Source organism: Cyprinodon variegatus, unplaced genomic scaffold (genome assembly GCF_000732505.1).
Source record: "Cyprinodon variegatus isolate N-32 unplaced genomic scaffold, C_variegatus-1.0 Scaffold1305, whole genome shotgun sequence".
NCBI lineage: Eukaryota > Metazoa > Chordata > Actinopteri > Cyprinodontiformes > Cyprinodontidae > Cyprinodon > Cyprinodon variegatus.
In genome coordinates, this window is record NW_015151758.1 from 130,257 (window position 1) to 156,139 (window position 25,883).

At 35.9% G+C, this 25,883-nt stretch overlaps 2 protein-coding genes across 2 annotated transcripts; both read left to right on the forward strand.

The window, feature by feature from the left end:
* Positions 1–960: 960 nt before the first annotated feature.
* Positions 961–6,980, forward strand: cacfd1 (calcium channel flower domain containing 1). Its single transcript, XM_015402129.1, has 5 exons — positions 961–1,510; positions 4,592–4,664; positions 5,908–6,033; positions 6,195–6,302; positions 6,636–6,980. Exons 1-5 carry the CDS (start codon positions 1,402–1,404, stop codon positions 6,724–6,726), a joined length of 507 nt encoding a protein of 168 aa, XP_015257615.1. The 5' UTR covers positions 961–1,401; the 3' UTR covers positions 6,727–6,980.
* A 6,854-nt stretch (positions 6,981–13,834) lies between these two features.
* On the forward strand, positions 13,835–19,377 carry LOC107102727 (carboxyl-terminal PDZ ligand of neuronal nitric oxide synthase protein-like). The gene is made up of 2 exons (XM_015402133.1): positions 13,835–14,317; positions 18,835–19,377. The coding sequence occupies exons 1-2, from the start codon at positions 14,213–14,215 to the stop codon at positions 18,988–18,990; spliced, it is 261 nt and encodes an 86-aa protein (XP_015257619.1). The 5' UTR covers positions 13,835–14,212; the 3' UTR covers positions 18,991–19,377.
* The last annotated feature ends 6,506 nt before the right edge of the window (positions 19,378–25,883 follow it).

Consider the following 25,883-nt stretch of genomic DNA (forward strand, 5'->3'; position numbering starts at 1 on the left):
TGAAGAGGAATATTCAAAACATTTTATTTTTCATACATTAACATTTACTTGACAACAAAAACACTGGTTAATTTTGGACATCAATATTCTGTCATTAAAGATGTCAGAAGAGAACTAGATGTTGTGTTATATGGGGTAACGAGAAAATGATTTGTCTCTGCAAATCATATAGGAGTATTCATTGAAATCATAGATAACTATGATAACTATTATGTAGATATTACTACTTGTCATTATATTATTTTTGCAGAATGATTATTGATAAATGTAACTAATGAGAAAGGAAAATATGTGAGCCCCAGAACTCAAATCTGAAAGAATAGTATCCACTATACCTTTATCTAGGAAGATGTTTAAATATATGCGTATATTTTTTTAGCTAAGGCTGTAGGAAAGGATATTTTGTCTTTATTTAGAAAATATGGATGTTCTGCTCATTAATTTTCCTGTTGGAAAGGTGTAGATTGACCCTGAGGTTCTGGCACCGATCCACTTTTGGCCACCCCTCTGTGTAGATCGGTTTTTGCCTGCCCACCCTCATAGAAATGTTCTAGCTACGCCTCTGTTCGTTTGAGGTCAGCATCTCCCCAGTTCTTGATAAAAGACAGCTCCTTCCAAGTAAAACATAGAAATGTTGTATGCAGTATTTATATAAAGCCCAGCTAGTTCCAAAGGTGTATTTGAACTCAAATGGTTCGTTTCTGTGTCTTGATCATGGAAATGTTTACTAATTTGACACGTTTCCAATGAAGTCCAGTATTATATGAGTGTTACGCGGTAATTAGAATGATTAAATATTTACATTTGACAAAAATACGAGTAATACAATTATTATGAATTTATGTTTAGAATGTATTTCTATTGCAGCGAGCATAATAGTAGGAAACCCATTTAAAGCTACATACAGATGTGGAGACATCTGTAAACAAAGACTGACGCATTTTAGACTCCTCCCAAAAGTACCGCTGTGCTGACGTAGCAGAGCTCCCAGCGCGAGCAACAAAGCAGAGCTGCTTTTATTTATCTTAACCCAATCTAATAGATTTTCTATCCGTTGTAATAAAGTTTTGATATTTAGTTTATTGGAAATTTAAGTGGAAGGATACATGCAGTGGTGGCATCTTCTCCTAGCGGCAGCTGGTGGCCATGCTACTCCATAGTTAGCCGGGGTTAGCTAGCCGGGGTTAGCTAGGTCCGGGTGACGGGGAGAGAGGACCGTGGGCAAAAAGCAGCTGATTATCGACAGACGAGGGAAACAATATTAATATTTTTAAAAATAGCATAAAAATCTGGAATTTGGTTTGTTTTTTCAGTAGATGGGATATTAAGGTAATTACCAGCCTTTTTGTCGCTAAGTTAAAGTAGCTGATCTCTGACTGAGGGAGCAGAAAACCCGCTACGATGAGCTCCGAAGAGGCAGCAGCGCCCAGCAAAGCCGCTCCGGATGAAGATGGCATGACCTGGTGGTACAGATGGCTCTGCAAAATCGCCGGGGTTTTAGGAGGAATATGTAAGTAGCTGTCAGAGTCCGTGTGTTCTCTTTAACTTTAACCTTTCTCATTATAGCTGGTGTTCTGCTCGATTACAGGCTCTTTTTTTGTTTGTTTGTTTCTGGTTGATTTATTTTCGTATTCGTTGTTGATCCAATTTATCCGCTGGAGGTTTTTACTTGGGGTTATATTTGGGGGGAAATTATTTTATTGAATATGATGTATATAAAGTATTAATAGTGATTCTCTTCAGCTCATCAGTTGTCCATTGTCCCCCTGCTGCAGCAGGGCGCCGCCTGTTTGTTTGCTTTGCAGTTCACCCAGCTACTCCTGAATCAAAGTGACACTAAATCTAATTTGGTGAATAACCCCTTAAAGAAAAAAACCCTGTCCATCTTGGAGATAGATTTCTGCGGAAGAGGAATAGGGCCAATGAAAAAATAAAAAAAAGTTAACTGATTTTTAAATATTATTTCAGTTTAATATGGGATAAAAGTCAGAATTTTGACTTTAATCTCAGAATACTGACTTTTTTTCTTAGAATACTGACTTTTTTCTCAGAATTCTGACTTTAATCTCAGAATACTGACTTTAATTACAGAATACTCTCAGAATTCTGACTTTAATCTCAGAATTCTGACTTTTTTTCAGAATACTGACTTTAATCTCAGAATACTGACATTTTTTCTCAGAATTCCTACTCTAATCTCAGAATTCCAACTTTAATCTCAGAATACTGACATTTTTGCTCAACATTCTGACTTTAATCTCAGAATTCTGACTTTCTTTTTTTCAGAATACTGACTTTAATCTCAGAATACTGACATTTTTTCTCAGAATTCCTACTCTAATCTCAGAATTCCAACTTTAATCTCAGAATTCTGACTTTTTTCTGTCAGAATTTAGCTTTAGCTTCTGTCAGAATTTTCTGACTTTAGTTGTCAGAATTTTGACTGAATTCAACCAACATGTTAGCTTTTAGCCATAGCCATGTCTGTTTTAGAGACTAGCTGTCTTCTTTTAATCACCTTCTGCTCTTCCATTAATGAAATAGCAGCACCGGGGACCCATCGGGCACGTAAAAAGTTGCCTAATTGCATTACTTTCCACCAATGTGTTACTGGCCCTCTCAAACAACTCACATCTTTGTCAGTGAAGCTGAGTGCTCACACAACTCTTCCTTCATGGTGCCCATCTACATTAAGATCCACAATTCTGAGAGTTAAGTCAGAATTCTGAGAGTAAAGTCAGAATTCTGACTTTTTTTTCCTCACATTATACTGAAATAAAATTTTAAAATCAGTTAACTTTTTTTGTTTTTTCAGTGGCCCTAATCCTCTTCCGTAGATTTCTAAGTGCTGCCTATGCAGTTTTCCAGCCCTCCACCCTCTCCATCCTCCTCTGTGACACCAGAGTCCCAGGATCACATTAACCACTGCATATTCAATGCCTATGTATTATTAAGAAGCTGTAAGGGAGCAGGGTAGCCTGCCTGCTTTTCCAGTGTTTGTGATACTGTGAGATTTACCACTGAATAACTTTGCAAGGCAAGTTCTCTTCCTCTTAATTTTAGATCTTCAAAGTCATTTTTCAAACTACAATGGTTCAGTTTACAATTATATATTATGATATAAATGTCTTTTGCACACGCTGTCAGGTAGGGATGCAACAAATGTTTATTTTGCAAATCAATTGATCTGTAGATTATTTTTTTTCAATTAATGGACTAATAATCGGGTAGCCAAAGATCCTTTAAATAAGACTTTTTGCTAAATTAAATCAGTTGAAACTAAAACTTTTCCAATTGTTCTGGATAGAGCATATTGACAGACGGAAAATATTTTTTTTTTATCTTAAATGCAAAATGTTCATGTATTTTTTTTTTTACAATTTTGGTATAATTACAGCTCTAAATGGGTCGCTCTGTCACCTAAAGACACGTTTTAGAGTCTCTATACTCCAGTTTATGTTTAGTCGGTTACTTAATTAGTTGAGGATTATTTAATTGATTTGTTAATCAATAACTCATGATTAATCTGATTGTTTTAGCCCTAGTGATCTTTGCTTGCATTCAGTTTTTATATATATTGTTCCAGTTGTCAACAAATGTTAACTCAAGGTATTTTACAGGGCAAAAGGCTCCAATTTATTTTGACATTATGATTTGATCCCAGATTGACTTCAAATCAACATTTTGTGTGAAAAATGCAACCCAGTCAGATTCTGAATCAGTAACATACAATTGTCTATTCTAAAATGCAATATAGTTATATCCAGTTATAAACATTTGGATTATTTAATGCCAGTTGGTAATACCCACTTCATTGTTTTGCTTATTAAACAATCACTGATGCAAGCATGCGGCATGTATGGGAATTATATTTTTTAGTACAGCGTTTTAATGTGTTTTTTTAGATGATCAGATTGTGTATTTCTTCAGTTGTTTGCTTTATCTCACATTCCTCTGCATTGTGAGATAAAGCCAATTTTCACCCTCCCTCTCTAATTCCCACCCTTATAATGTCACTGTGAGTATTTCACAGCTTTTGTAGAACATATGAACACGATGCTGGTGATCTGCTAAGAGATATATTTAAACACGACTGCTGCAGTTCGGCTCATATTATAGGATGCATACATTTCAGGGAGTCTGAAATGACGGTTTTATAGTTTTTTTATTTTTTATGAAAGAAACATGTTCTTAATTCTGTATTAAGTGACTCATCTTAATCATAAAGAAAACGTTTTCTTGACTTGGTGCTCTTTGAATCATTTTTTTTATCTCTTATTTAAACTCCAAGTCAAATCTTTAACATCTAAAGGTTAAAACAGTGTCGACGTATGCTAATGTGTTCCAGCTTTGTCATTTGGAGTGTAAATATACAGATTTATTTCAGGAATAGCTTCTTGTACTTCTCAAGTTAATGTTTTTCACAGAAGGAACTGACATTGATCCCTTTATAGCCAGATATTTCTCTTATAGATTCACTTCTCTGAAAAGTTTCCAGTAAAGAGTTGTAATGTTTTATGTCTGATCCCATGACTTACAATGTGTTTTATCACAGTAATAGTGTTGCCGCTTTGTCTTTTCCCTCATTTAGCCTGTGCTGTATCAGGAGTGTGGAACTGCGTCACTGTAAACCCTTTAAACATCGCTGCTGGAGTATGGATGGTGTAAGTCCCTTAATTATTACACATTAATCTACACCTTTAGATTTAAGGTTTTTTGGTTTTGTTTTTCTTTCCTGTTTGCATTTGCTGAAACTAAAAAATATTTTTAAAAGAACTTTTTCCAAACATTTACTTGTTCTGTACATTGCCCTAAGGGCTCAATGTTTAGGTGTCTCCCCTGCTGCCTGACTTAAATAATGGGTGATATACAGGCTGTGGCAACATTTAATAACATGCTAAGAGGGTAAAGCAAATTATTTAAATCAAATGTACTGCTGCAGATACACAACAAAAATAGGAAAAAGCAGTTGGGCCTCTTGTATCTAAATCACTAAAAAGAATCACAGAAAATCAAGTTATGTGGCTCAGAAGAATGGACAAAAACATTACAGGTTCAATATCTGAAAGCCTGTTAGAGACAAACCTATAATATATGCACCAATAAAGGTGGGTCTAATAAAATATTTGGTCCTTTTATAAAAAGCCTTCCCAAATATTGACTCCTTTATGTCTATTTGATGAAACCCCCCAAAATACACAGATGTTTGTGACTCTAATGTGACAAAATCTAATATGTATTCTTAAGGTACTTCTATGTAATACATAAAATAAGAAATTGTTTCTGGCTAAAGTCAGAAAGAAAGCCGACACACACATACAAGTTTATATTTCTATACATTAGGACTTTACATTGACTCACTTTCATTTTAGCTGATGCGTTTTTGCCAGAAGGTTGGTAATTATACCACGAACAGTCCGAACTTGGTAACATTAAAAGTATAGTGGAGGATTTTCCTCCACTATACTTTTAATATATCCTGAGAGGGAACACCTATTAAACGCACAAGAGAGTACACCTCGTCCATCCGTATGTAAAATTAGCTGTTTGCACCGCTCATACAAACTTACTTTCCAAAAGAAGACTTGAAATTTTTCCACTCTGCCAGACTCTCCATGCAGCATGTGTTACAGCCTTACGTAAACATATTACCAGAATGTTAATGAATAAAAAGAATATGACAATTAGGAGGACCACTTATTTTGATGATCCACCCATAAAAAGAACATCCTCCACTAAACCTTTAACAAGTATACATTGATTATTACTCATTGACTTTCAGATATTATTATATATTATTACTTTCTAACATCTGTAGGGGTGAATAATGTTTCTGTGTCTAAGATTTGCATCGGCTGAATAATTCCCTCCTCCGCTGTGTTTGTGGCCCCGTCCTTCTGTCTTAAGGTTGAATGCCTTCGTGCTGTTCCTTTGTGAGGTCCCATTCTGCTGCCAATTCATAGAGTTTGCAAACGCGATCGCAGCCCGCGCAGACAAACTCAAACCCTGGCAGAAAGCCCTCTTTTACTGTGGGTAAGAACAACCATCTATTGTCAGAATGCCTGATATCAGGGGAACAGAAATAGAAGTTATTTGGGGGAATCCCTGGTTTGCAGTAATTCATTTATATGCTAAGTTTGCTCAGCGGCTAACTTTCTCCTGTTTCTTTTTTTTTTTTTTTGTTCTTGGTTCAGGATGGCCCTGTTTCCCGTGTTCCTGAGCTTCTCTTTTACGACCTTGTTTGGAAACGCCATCGCCTTCGCTACCGGCGTGCTTTATGGCCTCGCATCCTTAGGCAAAAAGTGAGACAGCCTCTGGTTATAATGCAACATGCATGCAACACGTGACAGAGTTTGTAATTAAACATGTGCTGTTTTTTATTTCCTATTACATCACTTTATAACAGGTATTTGCATTAAAAGCAGCTCACAACATTTTAATCCGTGAACTTAAATGTTTGCCTGCCTATCCTAATCAGCATTCCTTTTTAAATGTAAACAGTTTTTAATGGAGTGAGTTTTGCACTAATTTCTAACTTCCTCTCATGCTTGCCCCTTTTCCCCCACTTACTTTAAACCTGCTTTTATTACCACACCCTCCTTCGCCTCCCGCCTCCTCCTTTCCTTCCATCCCAGGGGAGATGCTGTGACTTATGCCAGACTACAGCATCAGAAGCAGGGGGACGACGAGAGGATGGCAGGGACAGTAAATGGAGCTCCAGAGTGAGGCAGCGCCTGTTGCAGTGTTTCCATCGTGTTGTTTTGCAGTTTTTACTTGAAACTTTTCCTGCCGCCATTCCTTTCGTTCCATCTGTCTGATTTTATTCTCCAACACTACAGAACTGTTGTAATGTTTATTTGTTTGCCTGGTCTGGTGCATGAACCCAGTAACATAAACATACCTTGATGGATACCAGATGGGATTTTTTTCAATATGGCTCAAAGTATTTAACTACAGCTATGTTTTAAATTCTCCATTTAGATAATAATCACCCATCATTTATCTCCAGTTTAAGTTTAAAATATTTGCAGAAAATGTAACAATTTTTCTGCAAGCCTTCTAGTATAGGTATTATTTCCTAATGATAACGTGACAGTAAAAGAGAAAAGGAGAGTGCGCATTCTTAGGGCAAACAGGAAGGCTCATTTACAGCAACACGGTTGCCTCACCAGCTGAAACAAATTTAAACATTAACATAAATATATATTTTTACATGAAACTTTCACCTTTCTTGGAACAAAAAGCCAGCTAGGGGATTATTACGGTGGTTGAAATGTCAGGTCTTACAGATCCAGGCCACTCATACCTGCTGAAAGGTCTATTTTCATTTTAACTGTAGTGAGAAGAAATTCTATTGCTTAAAACTACTGAGTCTTAATAACTGGAGGTTACCCAAGCAGGAATGATTCCTGTCAGCAAATGCTCTGAAGGTTGGAGTTTATCCAGGCACCGACGAAAACGAAAAGGTCTGCCTTACAGTTTAAGCTAAACATTTATAGCAATGTATAAGTCCAGAAGTTTGAGGCTTTCCTTAGCAAAAGAATCAATGAAAACACATAAGAACAATAAGTAAAAAGGTCAGTTTTCATAAATATTTAGGATGTGTGCAATTGCTTTATTCATTGTTGTGCTGCTTTTTTTGTTTTTGTTTATTTAAATGACATTTTGAATTATTCAACCAAAACAGATACAATGGCCACCTTTTTACAGCCACCAATATGAAATATGTAAAACAAAAAAAAAACGTAAATAAAATAAACTTAGAAAAATACGTCCTCTAACTAGACCGTTTATTTAGAAGTGGAGGTAAAATATCTATGGTAAGAAATATATATATATTTCTTTCATGTTCACTATTAAGTAGAAATCCATAAATTCTGATTTCATTGAAAATTGCATACTTTATTGCTTTGAGGCACTCCTCAAAATGGTAAACGTGAAAATATCCTTTCTAGTAAGGAGGTTATGTTTACACATAATAAAATAGCCCAGAAAAAATGGCTTAATCACTAAATTTCAAATCTGAATTGGGAACATTTAAAAAGTTAAAAACTGGAATTGTGACAGAGAAGGTTTGATGAGGAACCACGTTTATTTTGCCACATAGTAAGGAAGGAGTTAAATTCTGCTTCCATGTTTCATTTTTGTCAGGAATGAAAGTAAATATGGAGAAGGGTGTGTTTGCTGTCATGTGTCCCAGCCCGTATTGTGTTTAAGTACCATAGTTGTTTCCAACAGTTGAGGAATCTTAAGTTCACCTTATTTTTTAATGGTGTTTATTGAATGGACCTTGATGAGTTTAACTCAAAATGTTTGGACGCGGTTGATTCCCAGTGAGTTTTAACCCTAATTCAGCCAAACGTGGGGCAAGTAAAGTGAAGATAAACAAGGTAGAGCACAAGCTACTGTAGCTTTCCGGCATTTATGAACAAATGACGTCAAAAGAGATCATTTTAACTTTGGGGAATGTAATCCGTATATCCAAAGATAAAAAAAAACAGATTTTTTAATTTTTGTGCTTTGGCATTTTTATCTTTGTTTTCTTTCAGTTGGCTTATCTGATGTAGTGTAGCTCAGCCTGTGTAGCCTGTTCCTGATTAAGGTACTGAATGTCTGGGTTGGCAGCAGATGATCAAATGAACACGAATGTGTGCTCATTTTTAAACATTTTTGAATTATTATTTCTCTGTTTTTCTAAAAATATTCCAGATTGTTAATGATTAGACTTTGTGTACATTTGAAGGAGAAGTTTGCGTGTCTTTATTCAGGGAATATTTTGCTCTGTTTTCCACCCATTAGCCAGAGTTTGGGTTTACCTTTGTCATTAGATTAGAGTGAGGCAGAAATGACACGGTTTTATTGTTTTTATTGAAAACTTGGAGGCTAGTTGCATGTGTCTCTTACAGCCTTTTCCATCTTAACATTTATAAAAAGTCAGTAACTGATCAGGTTTCATCTGTACCACCCTGGACGGCTCTCAGGTATCACAAAGAACTTCTTCAAATATGTCTGAAATGCATCACTCTAGCCTGTTGAAAAACTGGTGATGCGTTTTAAACACAGACGTGCAGCGTTGATGAATGTGTAAGCATTATAAATATGCGCCAGTTAAAATACATACCACCACCACACCGGTCTTATTATTCTTTTGTCAAAATCTATTTTATTTATTGCTTATTTAATTCAAGCTACTGCTGCAGACTCATCTATTGTCTGCAGACGTTTAATGCCTGTGTTGCTGTAAGAGATGTGTGTACAGTCAGTGTGTATTGTGATGTGAACTCTAATTTTGTGAATTAAACTTGCTACTACTACTACTGTAGTGTGTGTTTTGTTTCTGTGAAGTTGTGCTTCAAGGTTTTATGAATTTAGAGACCAAACTAAATGTTAGATTTAACCTTACAGGGTAAATGGACTAAAGTACTTAGGTGTGAAGTTAAAGCTATACAAATAGTGGAGCTATAAGCAAAAAAAAATGAAGTTAAGATTCAGTGGAGCGTATTGTGGTGCATTGTTATTGATTGATTGACTTTATTGATCTCACAGTGGAGAAATTTACTCGTTACATTGGCTTAATAGTTAAAAAGAGGAAGAAGGTGCCAAAAGGAGGAAAAGGTGCATTGGAGTATATACTGTATATACAGTGTGTCCACACATATATGTACACATACAGCTGAAGTCTATTATTTAACAGGATTATTATAAAGGGTTATTGCACAGGGTATTTACATGGGTATATAGCCAATGCACTAGGTATAAAATATAAAAGCACAGGGTATTAAATAGTGATTGCATATTAGATTTTCCCCAAGTTATTGACATTATAGAGTCACATTGTAGAGTCTGATGGCAGCAGGAATGAATGACCTGCAGTGGCGCTCCTTTTTACAAACGAGGAGTAAAAGTCTTTCACTAAAGGAGCTGCTCAGCTCCTCTATACTCTGGTTAACTGGACCTTGTCCTTGTAGAGGAGGGTCTTCCAACATGGTCTTAATTAGATGTATCCTTCAATGAACTGAACAGCTCTCCTGTGTATGGAAAACAATGCAAACCTACAGTTATATTCTGCATGTTTATTATAACACTTTGTATTTTCTATACACGACAAAATGACATTTTGGTTTAATCTGAGCAGTGCACCTTCTACATGTTTATGTTCCTCCTATCATGTATTGCATAAAGCAAAATGCAGATATGAATACCGGTATTTTTCCCAGGAGGTTTATTTTAATATTACAGGTTTTAATAATCCTTAGACTTAGGCAACTTTTATTGTCCTTTTGTACACGGACTGTATGCAAAAGGAAATCTTGTTTTGTACAGCTTTCAGACAGTAAATGAGCCGCAGCTTAGCAGTAATCCAGCCAGAAAGTGACAATATTACAAATGGTTTCTAAGGAACACGGTAACTGCAACCACTTCCTACCTTAAATAGCAACTTGCAGCATAAGTGCTCTCTGATTTTTTTTTTTTTACTGGGTTTAAGAAATATGTTCAATCTAAAGGTAGCCAGTACCTATTGTTGCAGAAATTAAATACAGGACCCTTATTTTCTTTAATGTTTTGCTGATTTTTGAAGGGATCTGAGGTGTAATAATACATTTGGACCAAAGCACATTAATAAAACATCCATCCTATGCTTCTAATAGGTTGACCCGACCATAGCGTGCCATTTATGGCCCTCAAAAGACATCCGGTTAATCACAGTGATGTATGACCTACTGTTGGAAAAGAGCAGCGGGATCGTTTCAGGGCAAATGTAATGCATCACGAAAGGACAAAGCCTCTATCTGGTAACGTGAGATTGAAATATAAAGGAGGGCATATTGGGCCAAATCATGGATTATTAAAACTTTTTTTTCTTTTTTTTTTACAAAACACAGAATATGCTCCAATTAATAAATCAGTCATATGTTGTGCTATTAATATTTGACCTTAAAAAGTTTTGTTTGTTTTTAACATCTCATTTGTTTTACAGAATGAGTGCTATAGACCAATGGATCCTCCTGTTGTTTCTGGCCACAACCAAGATAACAGCTTGTTTTACTCTGGTAATTAATCTAATAAGAAGATACAGAAGCTGAGAAGTACAGTGGATTCATTAATGAGAATTAACATCTTCATATGATTTATTTCCCACTTGAAGTGGCCGTTACTTTATTTATTTTTTTACGGTAATTCTAAATGTCGGTAGTTGTAGGTTACATGATGCTACTGTAAACACAGTAACGTCATTTAAATCTGTACTATAAGTGAATAGCATTTGATTTTTAGATTTGCTTTACATATGTGCAGCTAATAGACACTTATTTGATAAAAAAAAATACATAAAACAGAAAGGAATCCTTTTTTCTTAGTAAAACACTAATTCCTCAGGTCTTGTAAGTATTTGTTTGGTTTACAGGGTTATCAAATTCAGGCAATGTACAGTTATGATATTTGAATACTAATGTCATTACACGCTAAACTGTATACAAATTAGTAATTGTAACAAAACAAAAATTAACTTTTCTTTAAAGATATTTGGTTTATTAAAAACCCTTTTGTCCGCCTAAATGTTAAAACCTTCTGCTCCTCATGCAGTTAAAATGTCTCCTGCACCTTTTGATGAACAGATCTAATTTGGAATGATTAGTCTACAGAACACCTTTTTAAAAAGATGCAAAGTAACCTACTAAAAACACAATTTTAAAACATGAAATAGCACTATTTGATTTCAGTTAACTTTAGAACCAACAGGGGGCGCTCTATGTAAACTTCTGTAGGTCAGAATAATGAAGCCATTCTCCTGCATCAAAATAATGGGATGATAATCATCACTGATGTGTTGTTTAGTATTTATTCAAGCACCTGCAGGTCTGTATTGCGTTACGACATGTTAGACTTCATCAGCAGCAGCTGCAGCTTAATAAAAGCAGAGCAAGAATCAACTCGCCATTTCTCCCACTTGCCTCTCAACTTTACTGTGCATAAAAAAGTGACATAATAATCATAAAAACTCATCCTAACACTCATACTAATGGCTGTAAAGGGGTCCTATGGACTTTCTGAGGGAAAACGCAAAATGTACGTAGAAGTTTTAATCATTTCATCATAAATCCAGCCTAAGGCTATGTGAGTTTTTTCAAAATGAGGAAATAAATGCATTTTTTCCTGTCTTATTTGTTAAAAGACAAACAGCAACTAGTGCTGGGAGTATAGAAGACAAAAAAAAGTGACAAATCCTAATTTTACTATCAAGAATTTTTTTATATTTATTGGTTTTAATTATAGAGAAAATCCTAACTCTACCCTTCCTTCTGCAAAAGAGAAGCAGAAAAAATATATCCTACAAACGGCACCTGCAGAAAACAACAGACATGTAGAACATTAGGAATTTTATTTTTAGTTTTTTTTTTTCAAATTCATGTCATGTTATAATCTTGTGCTTCAGGCATCCAGATAAACAAACAGAAAAAGAAAAGAAAAGCAGAGATTCAATGAATTAAACAATAGTATTGCTGACATTTTTTAAAGAAATGTAGAATTTTTTCCCCTTTAATTCTAATATGAAAAAATATATAGATTTTAAAAACCAATATAGCTGATGCACTATTTTTATTGAAGTGTTTCCACTGTAACAGGCTTCTATGGGTTTTCCTACGGTTTTCATCTTGATAGTATTTCACACCTGCTCAGACCACAATGTTTCTAGTCACAGACAAATGCTAACACTGTGGTTATGCTGTGTGCAAAAGTTCAACTTTGTCACATCAGATAACATAATGTGTTTACAGTAACGTCTTGTAACTCAAAAGGATAAATATTTACAATCCATTCAACTAGTACTGTCAACAGGTCTCCTACCTGAGCTCGTTATCTCTGCGGCTCCTCCAGAGTCACCATATACCCTCCAGTTTTTCTTTTTTTCTTATGCCTTTGGTCAAAACATGTGAAATTTTACTATATTCAAGTTTCTCAATCATTTAAATCTCTCCCAGTTCACCATTTAACACTACTTGTGCCATTAACAGAGTAAGCAGTAACATTTAACTCACTATGTTTACTTTAGTATGATTTTGATTAAAAAAATATATATATTTTAGGAGTAGCTTTATTGCACCATACTTGTTTACTTTTACTTAAATAGATATCTTAATAAATGTCACTACTCTTACCTGAGTAAAATGCACTTTCTCTGGATAACAAAAAGCTTATTTTAAACAATAAAGCTCCATACAACATCCCACAGTCTGTCTGTCTGTCTATCTATGGTCACATGAGGTACTGGTTTTATAAGTTTAATTTTAAATAAATCTTTTTTTCAAGTGTGTCTTTGGCCTGGATTTCTTTTTTTTTTTTTTTACATATTGTTTAAACGTTCAATAACTACATTAGTCTTTGAAAAAAAAAAAAAGAAAATAATTTGCTGTTTTAAATCTTTCTCAGTTTTATTGCTCAATTTTAAATAGTAAATCAGTTTTACCAAATGCTTTTACTCTCTTATTTAGTTAAAATATGATAAAGTAGTGCTACTATTAGAAATGCTACCCACCTCTGTTAATCAAATCAAATCAAAACAAACAAAAACAAAACCACGTGGATCAAGGTGCATGGATACTTTTGCAGGGCCCTGCATATCTGGGGACTCTCACATATCTGCAGAATTAGCCTCCCACGGTAAAGTCAGCTGCAGACTTCTGTTTTTCACCTCCTGAGGGGAGGACTCACTTTGTTTGCTGGCTGTCTTCCCAGCTCCCGGTTGCATCATGCCTGGGAACTTCGCTCCAATGAGGGAGTCGCTTTGTGCTTTGCAGAGGGAGGGAGGGAAGGAGGGGGAGACGCTCAGCTCGTCTGCAGCAGGAGCTGCGCTGAATCCACCAACAGGACTCTGGATTTATCACCTGCGGACAGATTTGCCCTGGGAAAGAAAGCACAAATACTGCCTTTATTTGTTTGTTTTTTTCTATTAGAGGGGTTATTGTGAAAGGATACCCTCTTTGATTTTTTTGTTTTGATTTTTGTTTGTGTGTGAGAGGGAAAAAAAAAAAGCCGCGCAGTTTTGTCCTTCCTGAGGTCGGGCTGTGTTGGAGCAGAGCGCAGCGCCATGGGAAGCCTTCCCACCGGGAACAACCTGCGCTGCGCGCACATCCTGGGGCTGCTGTAGCGTTTCTGGATCGATCCGCTTAGTTTCTGTTCAGTGTTTTCTTTGCATGAGGGAAAGGAGTCCGGGATGCCCGTGAGGAACAGGTACAACCTGGTGGACGATGTGGCGGACTCCAGGCTGCCGCTCCACAACGAGGAGGCTTACCAGCACGGGATATACTTCCAAGCCAAGGTGAAATAACACGATCCAGTCATTGTGTCTGACCACACTGACTATTTCTCTTTTGTTTTTGTTTGGTTTTTTGGCCACATACCCGTGATGTGTCACCATGTGTTGGTGGCAGGTGTATACTGGGCGGATCCATTAGGAAGTTTGAACACATGGCATCAGCAGCTCCTGCTTTATTCCAGGTTTATCCCAGAAATCATCATCATTTCAGATCCCAAACGCAGAATCAACAGCAGATCTGACAGATGAATGAGAGAACCCATCTATTTAAACTAGTCCTGCCCTTTATTTGCATTTATTTTTTCTAAAAATGTTTTTTTTTTATTTACTCAAATTAATAGGACTGATAGGGAACAAAATCTGTTTAGAGCTTTGTAAACATGGCCTCATTTTCTTTTAACATGAAACCATCCAGGGAACTAAAACTGTATGCAGGGAGTGTGAGATTAAAGCTTCTGTTAAGTCTGGTCAGCTCAAGGTCAAGGGTCAGATATTGCAGAGTTATTAATCCATGCAAAACACTGTTGTAGAAACAAAAGATTATCCACTGTTAAGATAAAAAGGACTTAGTCCAGTTTCTTGTTTAGTGAAAAGATCAACATTTTCTCAAAATGTCAGATGCTTTATGCCTTTACAGAGTTACTCTTCGCTTGCACAGTTATTTGTCTTAAAAGTGAGGACAGAAAGGCTGTGGAGATATTTACAGACAAACTGCAGTAAAATAACTTCTCAGTTTGTCTTGGTGAGATTAGACAGCATGTTTTCCTCTATGCAGCCTGCAAACAGTTATGGAACTTTCAGTGTTGCAGAGAAGAGAAGCCCGCCCCACCTTATGAGACTCATTTTATAATGAGTCTCATAAGCATTATAAAATAAATACATGACATACAACATGTAATCATTCATTGTCATTAATTCATGGAAAGCAAAGGGTATTCCAGAAAACAAACTAGAAACAAAATTTTCCATCACTTTATGTTTTTTGAAATATATATAAATGTATTTTTTATATTTGATGTATTTAATTATATAGTCTATATATTTCCCTGGCTGTTTTCCTGGTTAACTGGACCTGTAAATAGGATAGTAGGAAAACTGAGAAGATAAAAGCAGCCTTATAGGAAACTAGTATTTGTTGAACTTTGGACCTGTACCACTCCCTTGTTTTAACGGTTTCTTGCAAGGCGCTGCTTGCTGTTTTACAATAAAGATCTCTGTGAATGGTGTCCACAGAGAAGAGGAACTGGGGGTTGGAATGGCATCCCTATAAATCCACTGGCTCTTTTACTTTCTGACCTTTCATTACATGCATATCTATGGACAGAGGAAAGTCTGAAATCCTCAGTTTGTGTGTCTCTAGACCAGGACTCTGCAACCTTTCTAATCCAGAGATTCATTTCTTCAGAGCCACAAATCTGTAACGGTCTTTAAATAAAACACAACTTAAAATTATAATTTCTTTTAATATCAAGGGGAATGCTGTTGCCATTTTAAACAAAGAAGCAGCTTATTTTCTGTTTTCAAAATGAGGACAAAGCATAAAGGTTCATAAAGAAGAAGCGTTGATTTTGGATTTTGCTGTATAGGATATTATTTTATGTAAAAATTAAACAGACCAAATGACGAGAAATAGATCTAATAACATATTCCAGATTTTTTTTTGTATCAATCTGTAGTGAAAAATTATTTTCAGATAATCTTTAAAACCTTCTGAAGCTTGTAAATAGTATTTGTTGATATATTTAAATCCAGTAGTTGGCATTTTTTTATTTTTAGCCAATATTAAGAGCCATTGTAGAGGCAATGCAGCTCATTAGCGGCACTTTGCAGACCCTTGCTCTAGCCTTTAGCAAGGAGTAATAGGGGCAAGGGTCCACAAAGGAACCAAATAGGTTTTTTTTTCTATTTTATTTTAAAATATGCTTACTAATGTTTTACAATCGACTCAGACTGACTATGCTTCTGTCAGAAGAACATTAGATTGGACACCCAGACCAAGCTGTTTATTTTCACAAACCAAAACAGGAAAGGTCAGCCACCAGACTTTCTGAATAAAATCAACACTTCAACTTGCCAACTTACCTGACAAGTGGAAATGAAATGGCAAAAAAAGGAACCAGTGGAGTTACTGGGGGATGAAAAGGCATATTTCTAACAAGTTCTGCTCTAGAATTCCTTAGAAGAGCAGAGACTCACTTAAACTTTTGCTTTAGTATTTACAGCTGGGTCAGGCTAGATGCAGTGCCATTGGGACTAACCCTAAATCTATTGGGACAAGTAGACAAGAACTGCAGCCATTCCCTAATCAGTGTGAGCCTTGCCTAATTTATTAGTTAATCAGTTAATTGTTATAGAAAAACTCAAAAGAAATACTTGATTGTGTCCAAACCCTTGACTCTGAGCCAATCAGGAATAACAACAAGCTTTGAGGCCATGATGCACGCTGAAACATTTGATGAATAAAGAGATGGGTCGCATGGTGCAGGAGGAAGGTCCCGGGTTCTAGGCCGAGGTTCTTACTCCAAGGAGTTTCCATGTTCTCCCAGTGCATGCGTGGGTTCTCTCCAGGCACTCCGGCTTAAACCCATAGTCCAAAAGCAGGACTGTTAGGTTAATTGGCTTGGTGTTGAGAATGTGTGTATGGTGGTATGTCCCTATGTGGCGTCCTGCTGCACTGGCAACCTGTCCATGGTGTATCCCGCCTTTTACCTATAGACTCCTGGAGAAAGGCATGACTCTGGCAGACTGCTGCTCATTTGATTGGTTTATCAAAAGCTTGTCATTATTTAGATCATAAACAACTTTGTAAATTAAATAATGAACAAAATTACCATAATTTTTTTTTTTTTGAAATATGGGTTACTGTACAACCAGCTTTCTCCATCCAACAGCACTTGCATAAGATAGAAATCACATATTTGTGATGAAAGTTGCTGTAATGACTCAAAGATTATCAATGAAAAGAAGTGAATGGATGCAAACAGGAAGTCTCTAAATATTAATCCGCACAGACATATTTTTTACCAAGGCAGTGGTTTCGGATTTTCTGTTCCCAGACCATTTACTGCAATCAAAATAAGAACAACATCAAAGGCAGCGTTTTCTCCAGGGCTGCTCATGAATTTAAATATATGCAAGCTGCAAAGAGCTTACTAATAAGGCAAGGCTGTGTCCTCTTTGCCACACTAAACCTATTTTTGATATAGAAACATACAGATTTGAGGTGATGCAAGAAGAATCATCATCTTATAGTGTATTAAACAAGTTGCTCTCTTTCGAAGGCAAAATCTGCAGCGATGCTGAGGCTCATATGATTAGCATGTGTGGTAGGCAGAGAATGGGGAATGAGAGATCTGCACTCACGGAGCATTTCGTCAAATTTCTAAGCTGTAATTTCAAATGAAAGTCACATTTGAAGGAATTGTAGATGGCCAAATGACATGGAAATCATCTGAAAAAGGGTAACTTCCTTATTTCTAAAAAGAATATACCATTATTTATTTTTTTCCCAAAGAAAGAGGTTCTTTTCCAAATGCAAAATGTAGTGTCCACCATATTATTTGGTGGTAGCTGGCTAATTGGAGCTTCTCGTCATACAAAAACCTTGAGTAAAAAACATAATGATTTTAAATATTTACCACAAAATTGAAAAAGAAAACACTATTCAAATACTTTAATGTATCTATATATTGTTACATAATCAATTATATTACGTTAATTGTTATTGATTGATTTAAAAAAAATGTATACTAAATAATTAGATTTAGGACACTGAATAAACAAACAAATGGAGTAACCAGCAACTAAAGAAGCTTATTTAAAGAATATAGTTTCCTTTTCAGTAGTTTATTTTTAACAGAGCAACAGTGGGAGTCTACCAAGAGGATCAGCTGGTTAATAAACTCAAGGTATCTGATCATGTAGTCAGCTGCTAACAGCAATTCAAATTAGGGCTGAACAATTTTGCTCAAAATCCAAATTGCGATTTCACCAATATAGTGATTGCGATCTTATTGCGATTTTTACTTTGCACTAAACCCAAGCATGTTGGGTTTAGTGCAATCTACTATGGTGCAGGTTTGACAGGAGGAACCAAATACAGAGACGAAGCTGAAGGTGGTTTCTTGCGTATTTATTTATCCAAAAAGGCAAGAGAAGCAAAAATTCAAAAACACAAACTAAAAGTAGCTAATTTTAAGCCAGCTGGGTGGAGCATGAGGTGGGGGCTTTGCAGAGCTGTCTTATTACATCTACATCTCACTTCGTGTAGAGCTAGAAACAGAAATTCTGAAAAAAAATATACAGATTGAATTAACAACAAAATGAAACACTTAATCAGATTAACTTTGTTCTCTGAAGTATGATCTGAACGCCTGTCATGTGCATTTTCACATGGAAATAATTGGTTAAGTCTGACCAGCACAAGGTCTCTTGGTTAATGATATTGCTTTTAGATTATTAATTCGACTTTTGCAGTGCCTGGATCCTTGAATAACCAATGTTGTGTTTCTGTGCCACAGTACGTGGGAAGTCTTGACGTGCCCAGGCCCAACAGTCGGATGGAGATCGTGGCAGCTATGAGGAGAATCAGGGTAAGGTCAATGCTTAGATTAAACTTAAAAAAGTGGAGCCTAAAAGGATTTGTTTTTAAGTCATCCAGTGGTTATTTATTTTAAATATTATTTTTTGGCTGATTTTTGACTTCCAATTTTAAGGATCTGGATTGCTTTAAGTGTTAAGGGATCGGGTTTTGCCCCCGATGGCAACACGATCTATTCTGCTCCAGTCGTCGCCACCCTCGGTTTTAGTCCTAATTTACACTAGTGTTCTCTCTTGCGAAGTCTTAAGATGCTCCAAGACTCACTAAAGAACCAAAAGCCACTGATCAATGTGGAAATTAGACCACATTGGTGTTTCTTTTTTTCTTCTTTTTTGTGGCATTCAGATAGTTTTTTAGAATCTTTGTTTTTGCAAGTAGTGAGGGCATTGAGTAAACTTTAATGTAAATTTAATGTGTATATTATGCACAACAATGGGTTGCTTTAGAAAGGGGCCAATAGGAGCCAGGGAATCTATAGAAGGGATCCTGGCCCCTGTACAGAAAACAAAAGTTGCAATAATTGTTACTGTATTGTTTCAGTTAAGTGTATTGTCCCTTGATTTAAACAGGGAGGTAAGACAAATTGCCAGTGGGATAAGATGTTTTATGTAAAAAAAAAATAATAAATAAAATTTTCTTATAACAGTAAAACTACTTATACCTTTTGCAGTCATGTAATTTACCAGTCTGATTTAACGGAAAAATACACGTATTTTTAGAAAGATGTCGTTACAGGATCAGATATGGTGTGTAATACTAAATCAATTTCTTATGTTGATATATACACTGAGAGAGGAGACTGTAACCGATTCACCCCTTAGACCAATTTGATATTTCACCTTTACAATTTTTTGACTAATCATTCAAAAATTACACTCAGCTTTAAGCTTAACCTGCACATTTTTTATACAGCTGAAGCAAGAAAAGCTTTTCAGCATTAAACCAGATAGAAGAAATCAAAATGACACAAGTTTTATTGACAAGTCAGTCAATCACTTAAATTTCTTATTTTAATTGAAGCAAAATTAAATTTTCCTTCATCTGTATTTTTTAAAAGATCTTGGTATTTATTTTAAATCCTGAAGAAGAAATCCATATATTTACCTGGCGGATTTTTTTTATTATCTGTGTGTATTTGTTGGAGGAATAAAATGTATTGCTGCATAATTTCTTTATATTGCGTAAACATACTTTTATTGTCAGTAACCTGGGTTACAGCATCTGATAACACGCTTTGTCATTATATTTCATGAGGGGCAGCTTAAAAAAAAAATAAAACATTCTTGCTCCTATGAAGTCCTTTAGGAAATGCTGCGTGAAAGAGCAGTGAGACGCTTTTAACATTAACCCCTGTAATCACACAGAATAAAAAGCGTGTGCTGTCAAATGCATTTTGTACAGCCGGTTCAGTGATGCATTCACTGACCGCTGAACAACAGATCACAACGCCTGAAAGCAATTCAAAGAGGCCTTTTTATAGAAAGGCAACGGGCTGAGAGACTCAGGTGGAATGTGTGTCCCTCTGAATTACTGAATGAAATGTGTCTAGGTATTTATTGTAGGTTTTGATTAAACTAAGTGTTGCTAATTTTTATTGCACCCTTATCAGTTGATAGTAAGATTTATTTACAGCCTCTAAGTTGTTTTTCTCTTATGAAGTTTTCATTTACTCTATGATATCACAGAAGCAGCTAATCTATTTCTCCTACCGAAGCAGAAGCTAGAGAGGAAACCGTAGACGGTTCTGTAATTTATGTGTGACTCACTTGCAGACAAGCTTCAGGAATCACAGCCTTCCCGGATCGGACTGAGCGAGCATGCAGGAAAATAAATTTGCAACTTTTCTTTTGATTAACAGCAACGTCTTAATGAATCATTTAGTACAGACCCAACTTTTTATGCTTTCTTTTTCTTTCTGCACCATTTTCAGTTGGTCTGTTCTTGATTTCTGGATAGAAATGAAATAAATGACATGCTTCAGATAGACACTAAGAGAAAAGAACAAAAAACATAATTTAAACTGCGGTCCAGCAGTTATGCTTATGAGGCTGGTAACCCCACTTAGATAAGCCCTTGCTGCAATTTGTAACGCAGAACGACTTTGCCTTAATGAGCTGATGAAAGAAGTAACGTCCTGTGATGAGTATAAATGATCTATGCAACTAGAACAACCCCTAGTTTATTAAATTGTCTTTTTGACATGATCTCTGCTGGCAGTGATCAAAGATGCTTATTTATGGATGAGGCTTTTTCCTTTTATCTGTACCTGACCTGTTTAATTTTTAAAATCCTCTTCTGTGTACAGCCTTAAATGTCAGATATAGAACCAGCTTTACAGGACAGGGATCCTTTGAAAACAGGATTTTTCTTCAGTGTATGTGAACAGGAAAATGTTGTATTTACCACCTCTTTGTGCACAACACTAGTAGAAATGTTACAAAATATGTAATTTCCCTGCTGCGCCAACAGTAGGTGGTATATTTTTTGAAAGTCACCAAGCTTATCCCGATTTCAGGCAAATTGTGCAATTTTGCGGTTGATATGGATGGTAGAAACACCAAAAAAAGTGTTTCTATTTTTAACAAAAAATACACTGTGTTAATAGGGCCTTAGTTGCATAAAGAAAACAGCAGTTAAATAATTTAAAAAAGTATACAAATTGCTCATGACAGTTTTTGTCTACTCACAGCAGCAAACTTCATGGTATTTATTTGGATTTGACGTAATAAGCTAATTATATGATGTGATAGGGCAATTCTATATGTTCTATTATTCCACCAGTAAAGGTCTGGAAAGAGTGAGGTGCACTCATTTCTAGGTCCTTTAAAGTCAAATCATTACATTCAACACGATAATTCAAAACATCATAGTACTGTGTGGGAGAGAGCTTTTTTTTTTTTTTCTTCAGAAGGACAGATAAGCGGGTCTGAGGTTATAAAAAGATGGATGGAGCCAAAAACGTAGCAATCCTGGAAGGAAACCTGTGTCTGCAAAAGATGTGATAATGAGGAGGGATTTCACCTTCAAGCAGGAAAATAGCATCTGTATTAACCCTGAGGAGCTGAGTAAAACAGTATACACCTTTCCTTAGAACGTTTACTTTCAGCTGGGCTATTAAATAAAAATGTGAAATACACAGAAATTTGTGCTTTTAATATGATAGTCCTTGATTTGTAATATCCGGCTTGTATAATTGATAATGCACTTGTTTAATTTAAATCCGATTACAGCACTTTGCTGAATGTCAGAGAAAAAATTCTCTCTCTCTCTTTTAGATTTTTTCATCTGTGAGGAGAGTTGGCCTACCTGCCTTACTCTGCTTGCAGGCTTTAAGTGTCGGCTTAATAATTTATGGTTTAATATGAGAGTGGCACGGATCCTCTCATCTGGTTGAGTCTCAGCAGATCAGCAGCCATGAGCATATTTCTTAGTGTCCCAGTGCAACAACATTTAAAATACACATAGCTCATTATATTACCATTAAAAACACTCTAATGGGAGCAAAACATTTAAAACACAATATTACATTGTAGATCTGTTTCAGGTTCTGGTGTTCATGTGCACTAAGGTTGTCATGAAACTAAAATTTCAAACTCGATATTGATACCCAGGAAAATACTTAATGCTCTTTACCATTATAGATGCCATTGAATAAATAATGCTGAATAATTAAAGTCGTAAAAACATATTGATTAAAATGAAAAGCTCACCTTTTTCAATCTCAACATGGAACGTTCTTTCTCTGCAGAATCAGAGACTCTATTACATAAGTATACAAAAAAAATTAAAATTAACCCAAATATAAGACAATTTGACTATACAGTATTTTAAGGTTGTTTGATGTATTATTCTTTTAAAGTGCAAATAATTAAGAAATCTGAAATTAGCAAAAACATGCAAAAAAATGTGGTTTTTAGTATGGATACCATGACAAATTGGTAATGTATTGGGAAACAGCGTTTAAGTATTTATACTTTTGAGAATATTAATAATTTTGACATACCTATCCAATACACACTAACACAAAATATATGAGTTAAATTCTGTCAGTTTCCGTCTGAAACTGACAAAACAAAGTTGTTGGGTTAAATGCAGATAGTTAATTTCGTTGCTCTGTACCTGTGACAATAAAATCTGGAAGAAAAAAGAAATCTCCCAGGGTTTCCACGGGTCATTAAAATCATTAGTCATTAAATTATCATTTTTTTTAAATTAAGGCCTGAATTGGCGTTAAAATTCTTTGAATGTGATAATCATGGCATTTAAAATGCTTTATTTAGAAAAAAAAATTTATAAAAACAATTTGTTATATATATATATATTTGCAAATATTTTGCAATATATTATATTGCAATACATTTGCAATGCATATTTGCAAATACTGCTTCCTGTTGATCGTAGAGCCGTATGTCTGGAAAAAGAAGCTCGAGGCAGAGAAAAAGCAAGAGAATGGGGAAAATGCAAACTTTAACAAAAGTGATGGGAAATCAAGGAATTGCAGCCTGCCGACAGTAAAGAAGAAGGAATTTGCCATGTATATATGAGAGTCATGGGTACTTGTTGATGGCATTAAGATTATTTCTAAGAGCACTAAAAGAGCATTAAATAAGAGTTACTCATTCCTGTATAAACCCTGTCTCCATTATTTGTCACCTTTCCTTCAGTAGGTATGTCCAAATCCGATATTAATATCAGATATCAACCCGATATCAGCCAACAAACTAATATTGGGCCATTTTGCCTAACATCTAAAATCTCAGATAGTGATATGCTGATAGAAACACTCTGCTTCTATTTAAAGTTAATGTAACTCATTGCTTAATAAAACATGGGTCACTTCTTCTCATACCTGTTATTGCTGACTTTTGTTCTTTATTTAAGTAATTCAACAATGGTCGATATCAGTATCAGCCAATACTCAAAGCTGCAGTATAATGTTTCGTATCGGGAATTAAAAGGTTGTATCGGGACACCCCTTACTGCCAGTGTTGTCACAGGCTGCTTGCATGGCCTCGGTTTCAGCATTGCTGTTTAAATTTGAGTTGTGAACTAAATAAAATAATTGTTAAACAAATGTACTTGAGCCTTGTAGCATTTTTTTTACTCTGCTGGTTTAGGGGTGTTCAGTGTTAGCTGAGAAAGTCAAAATGACAGCTTCTGCTCTAAAACAGGTTTTCTATCTTTAAGGTTGAAGACAGTCACATTTCTCTACATTTAGCTGTATACAAGTAGCAGGGAAATTATTTGTTGATGTGAACCTGTGCTTTTGGTATACTGTTTAAATGCCTGGATTTTTTAAAACTTTAAGGGCAAAGTTTGAGGTGTTAGCTGTTTTCCAGTTTTACCGTCTACTTTTAAACCCTCTTATTAAAGTGCAAGCTCCAGTAGCTGTTTGTTTAGCCTCCGGTTTCAACTACGTGGGTGGATTTTCTTTGCTAGAGCTTTAGGAACCTTTTCACATAGTCTGAGTGTTGGGAAATAAAGGGAGAGGTTGCTCAGTTAGGCTTATTTGCCAAATCAAATGCAAAAAGCTTTGTCTAGATGACTATCGACTAACCTCTCTGACTTTCCCTTTATCTTGTTTTCTTGTAAAGTAAAGCTCCTCTCCTTTCATTTGGAAGCTGAGCTTTTAACCACGGGACTGAACAGAGCCTCAGTGGAGTTGTTTGTAATTAAACTGAGGTTGATGGTGGTGAGAGAAAAGTCTGGGGAGGAAGTCGTATAACGGAGTGGGGCTGTGTAGTGGCTGGCAAAGCCACACTGGTTTCATCTCCCTCCGCTAATCTCCTTAGTCTCAGTCACTGTGGGAAAACAGGAGCAGGCATCACACAGAGAACGGCGGTTTGACAGCGTAGAGGACTTCTGTGCTTGTTGGCTGAAGTTTTTACAGTGCGTTACATAAACCTCACTTTAACTTTTTCACATTTTCTCCCAAAGCGACCAGAACCTTTAGCCTGTATTCTACTGAGTTTATGTGACAAAGCAGTGCAGGATGGGGAAATGCAAGGGAAGCGATTAAACATTATGTTCATAATAAAATGTGGAAAGTGTTGCAGTGATTTGTTTTAGGCCCACCTGAGTTAGTACCTTGTAGAACAACCTTCAGGTGTAATTAGAGCTGCCTGTGTTTTGACATAAAGGATATCCACACAGACTCATACTCACACCTAAAGTATGTGTAAGATGTGGTAAAAAAAATCTATATAATCTTTACAAGCTAGCTTAAGTTCAGACAAATCTGTTAATGATCATTTGCAAAATCTTGCTACAGATTTTTTCACGATTGATCAATGACACACAAGTATTCATTGATCAAAACTATTCTACTACATCACTGCCTGTATATCTACTGCCGTCCTTCTTGAAGCTTAATCTCCAGTCAATACTTAAGTGTTTTGCAGGTTTTATGGACCAGCAGATCACAAGTCAACAGAGTAGTCCATGTTTACAGCTCCTTCAGTTACTTGGGCTTCATGGTGCTGTTTGTTTAATAATGTTCTCCATTGATACTCAGAGGTCTTTACAGAGCAACTGTTCCTATAGGATACTAAGGTTCGATTACACAGACTCTTGTTACCAATTAGGTGAGCTTTGACAGTGATCAATGGAAACAGATTTCATTAAGGTGTATCGGTCAGTGGATCTAATCTGAAGCACAACAAATTTTACATTATTATTGAAAGTTTCAAACCATGTCTGATTTTCCTACATTTTAAAACATGTTACTTCGTGTCTGTTGTTATGTAATATTATCAGTAGAATAGATTTTGCAATGTTCACACACCTAGTCTTTGTTTGGCAAAGCTAAAGATATGAGCCTGTATCCTGCAAATCCCCCTACCCCCCAATGCGCTGGTTTTTAGGAATTCCATTCATTCAGTTTGCGCAGTGGCTCAGAAAGTGTGCGCTAACAGGGATGTTTGTATGTGTGTTTGTGAAAGCCGCAGCACTCCATTATTGTGAGACCTC

Coding starts and splice junctions, on each gene's coding strand:
- cacfd1 (XM_015402129.1), top strand. CDS start 1,402: ATGAGCTCCGAAGAGGCAGCAGCGCCCAGCAAAGCCGCTCCGGATGAA. Junction 1,511..4,591: donor CGGGGTTTTAGGAGGAATAT/GTAAGTAGCTGT, acceptor TCCCTCATTTAG/CCTGTGCTGTATCAGGAGTG. Junction 6,303..6,635: donor CTCGCATCCTTAGGCAAAAA/GTGAGACAGCCT, acceptor CTTCCATCCCAG/GGGAGATGCTGTGACTTATG.
- LOC107102727 (XM_015402133.1), top strand. CDS start 14,213: ATGCCCGTGAGGAACAGGTACAACCTGGTGGACGATGTGGCGGACTCC. Junction 14,318..18,834: donor GGATATACTTCCAAGCCAAG/GTGAAATAACAC, acceptor TCTGTGCCACAG/TACGTGGGAAGTCTTGACGT.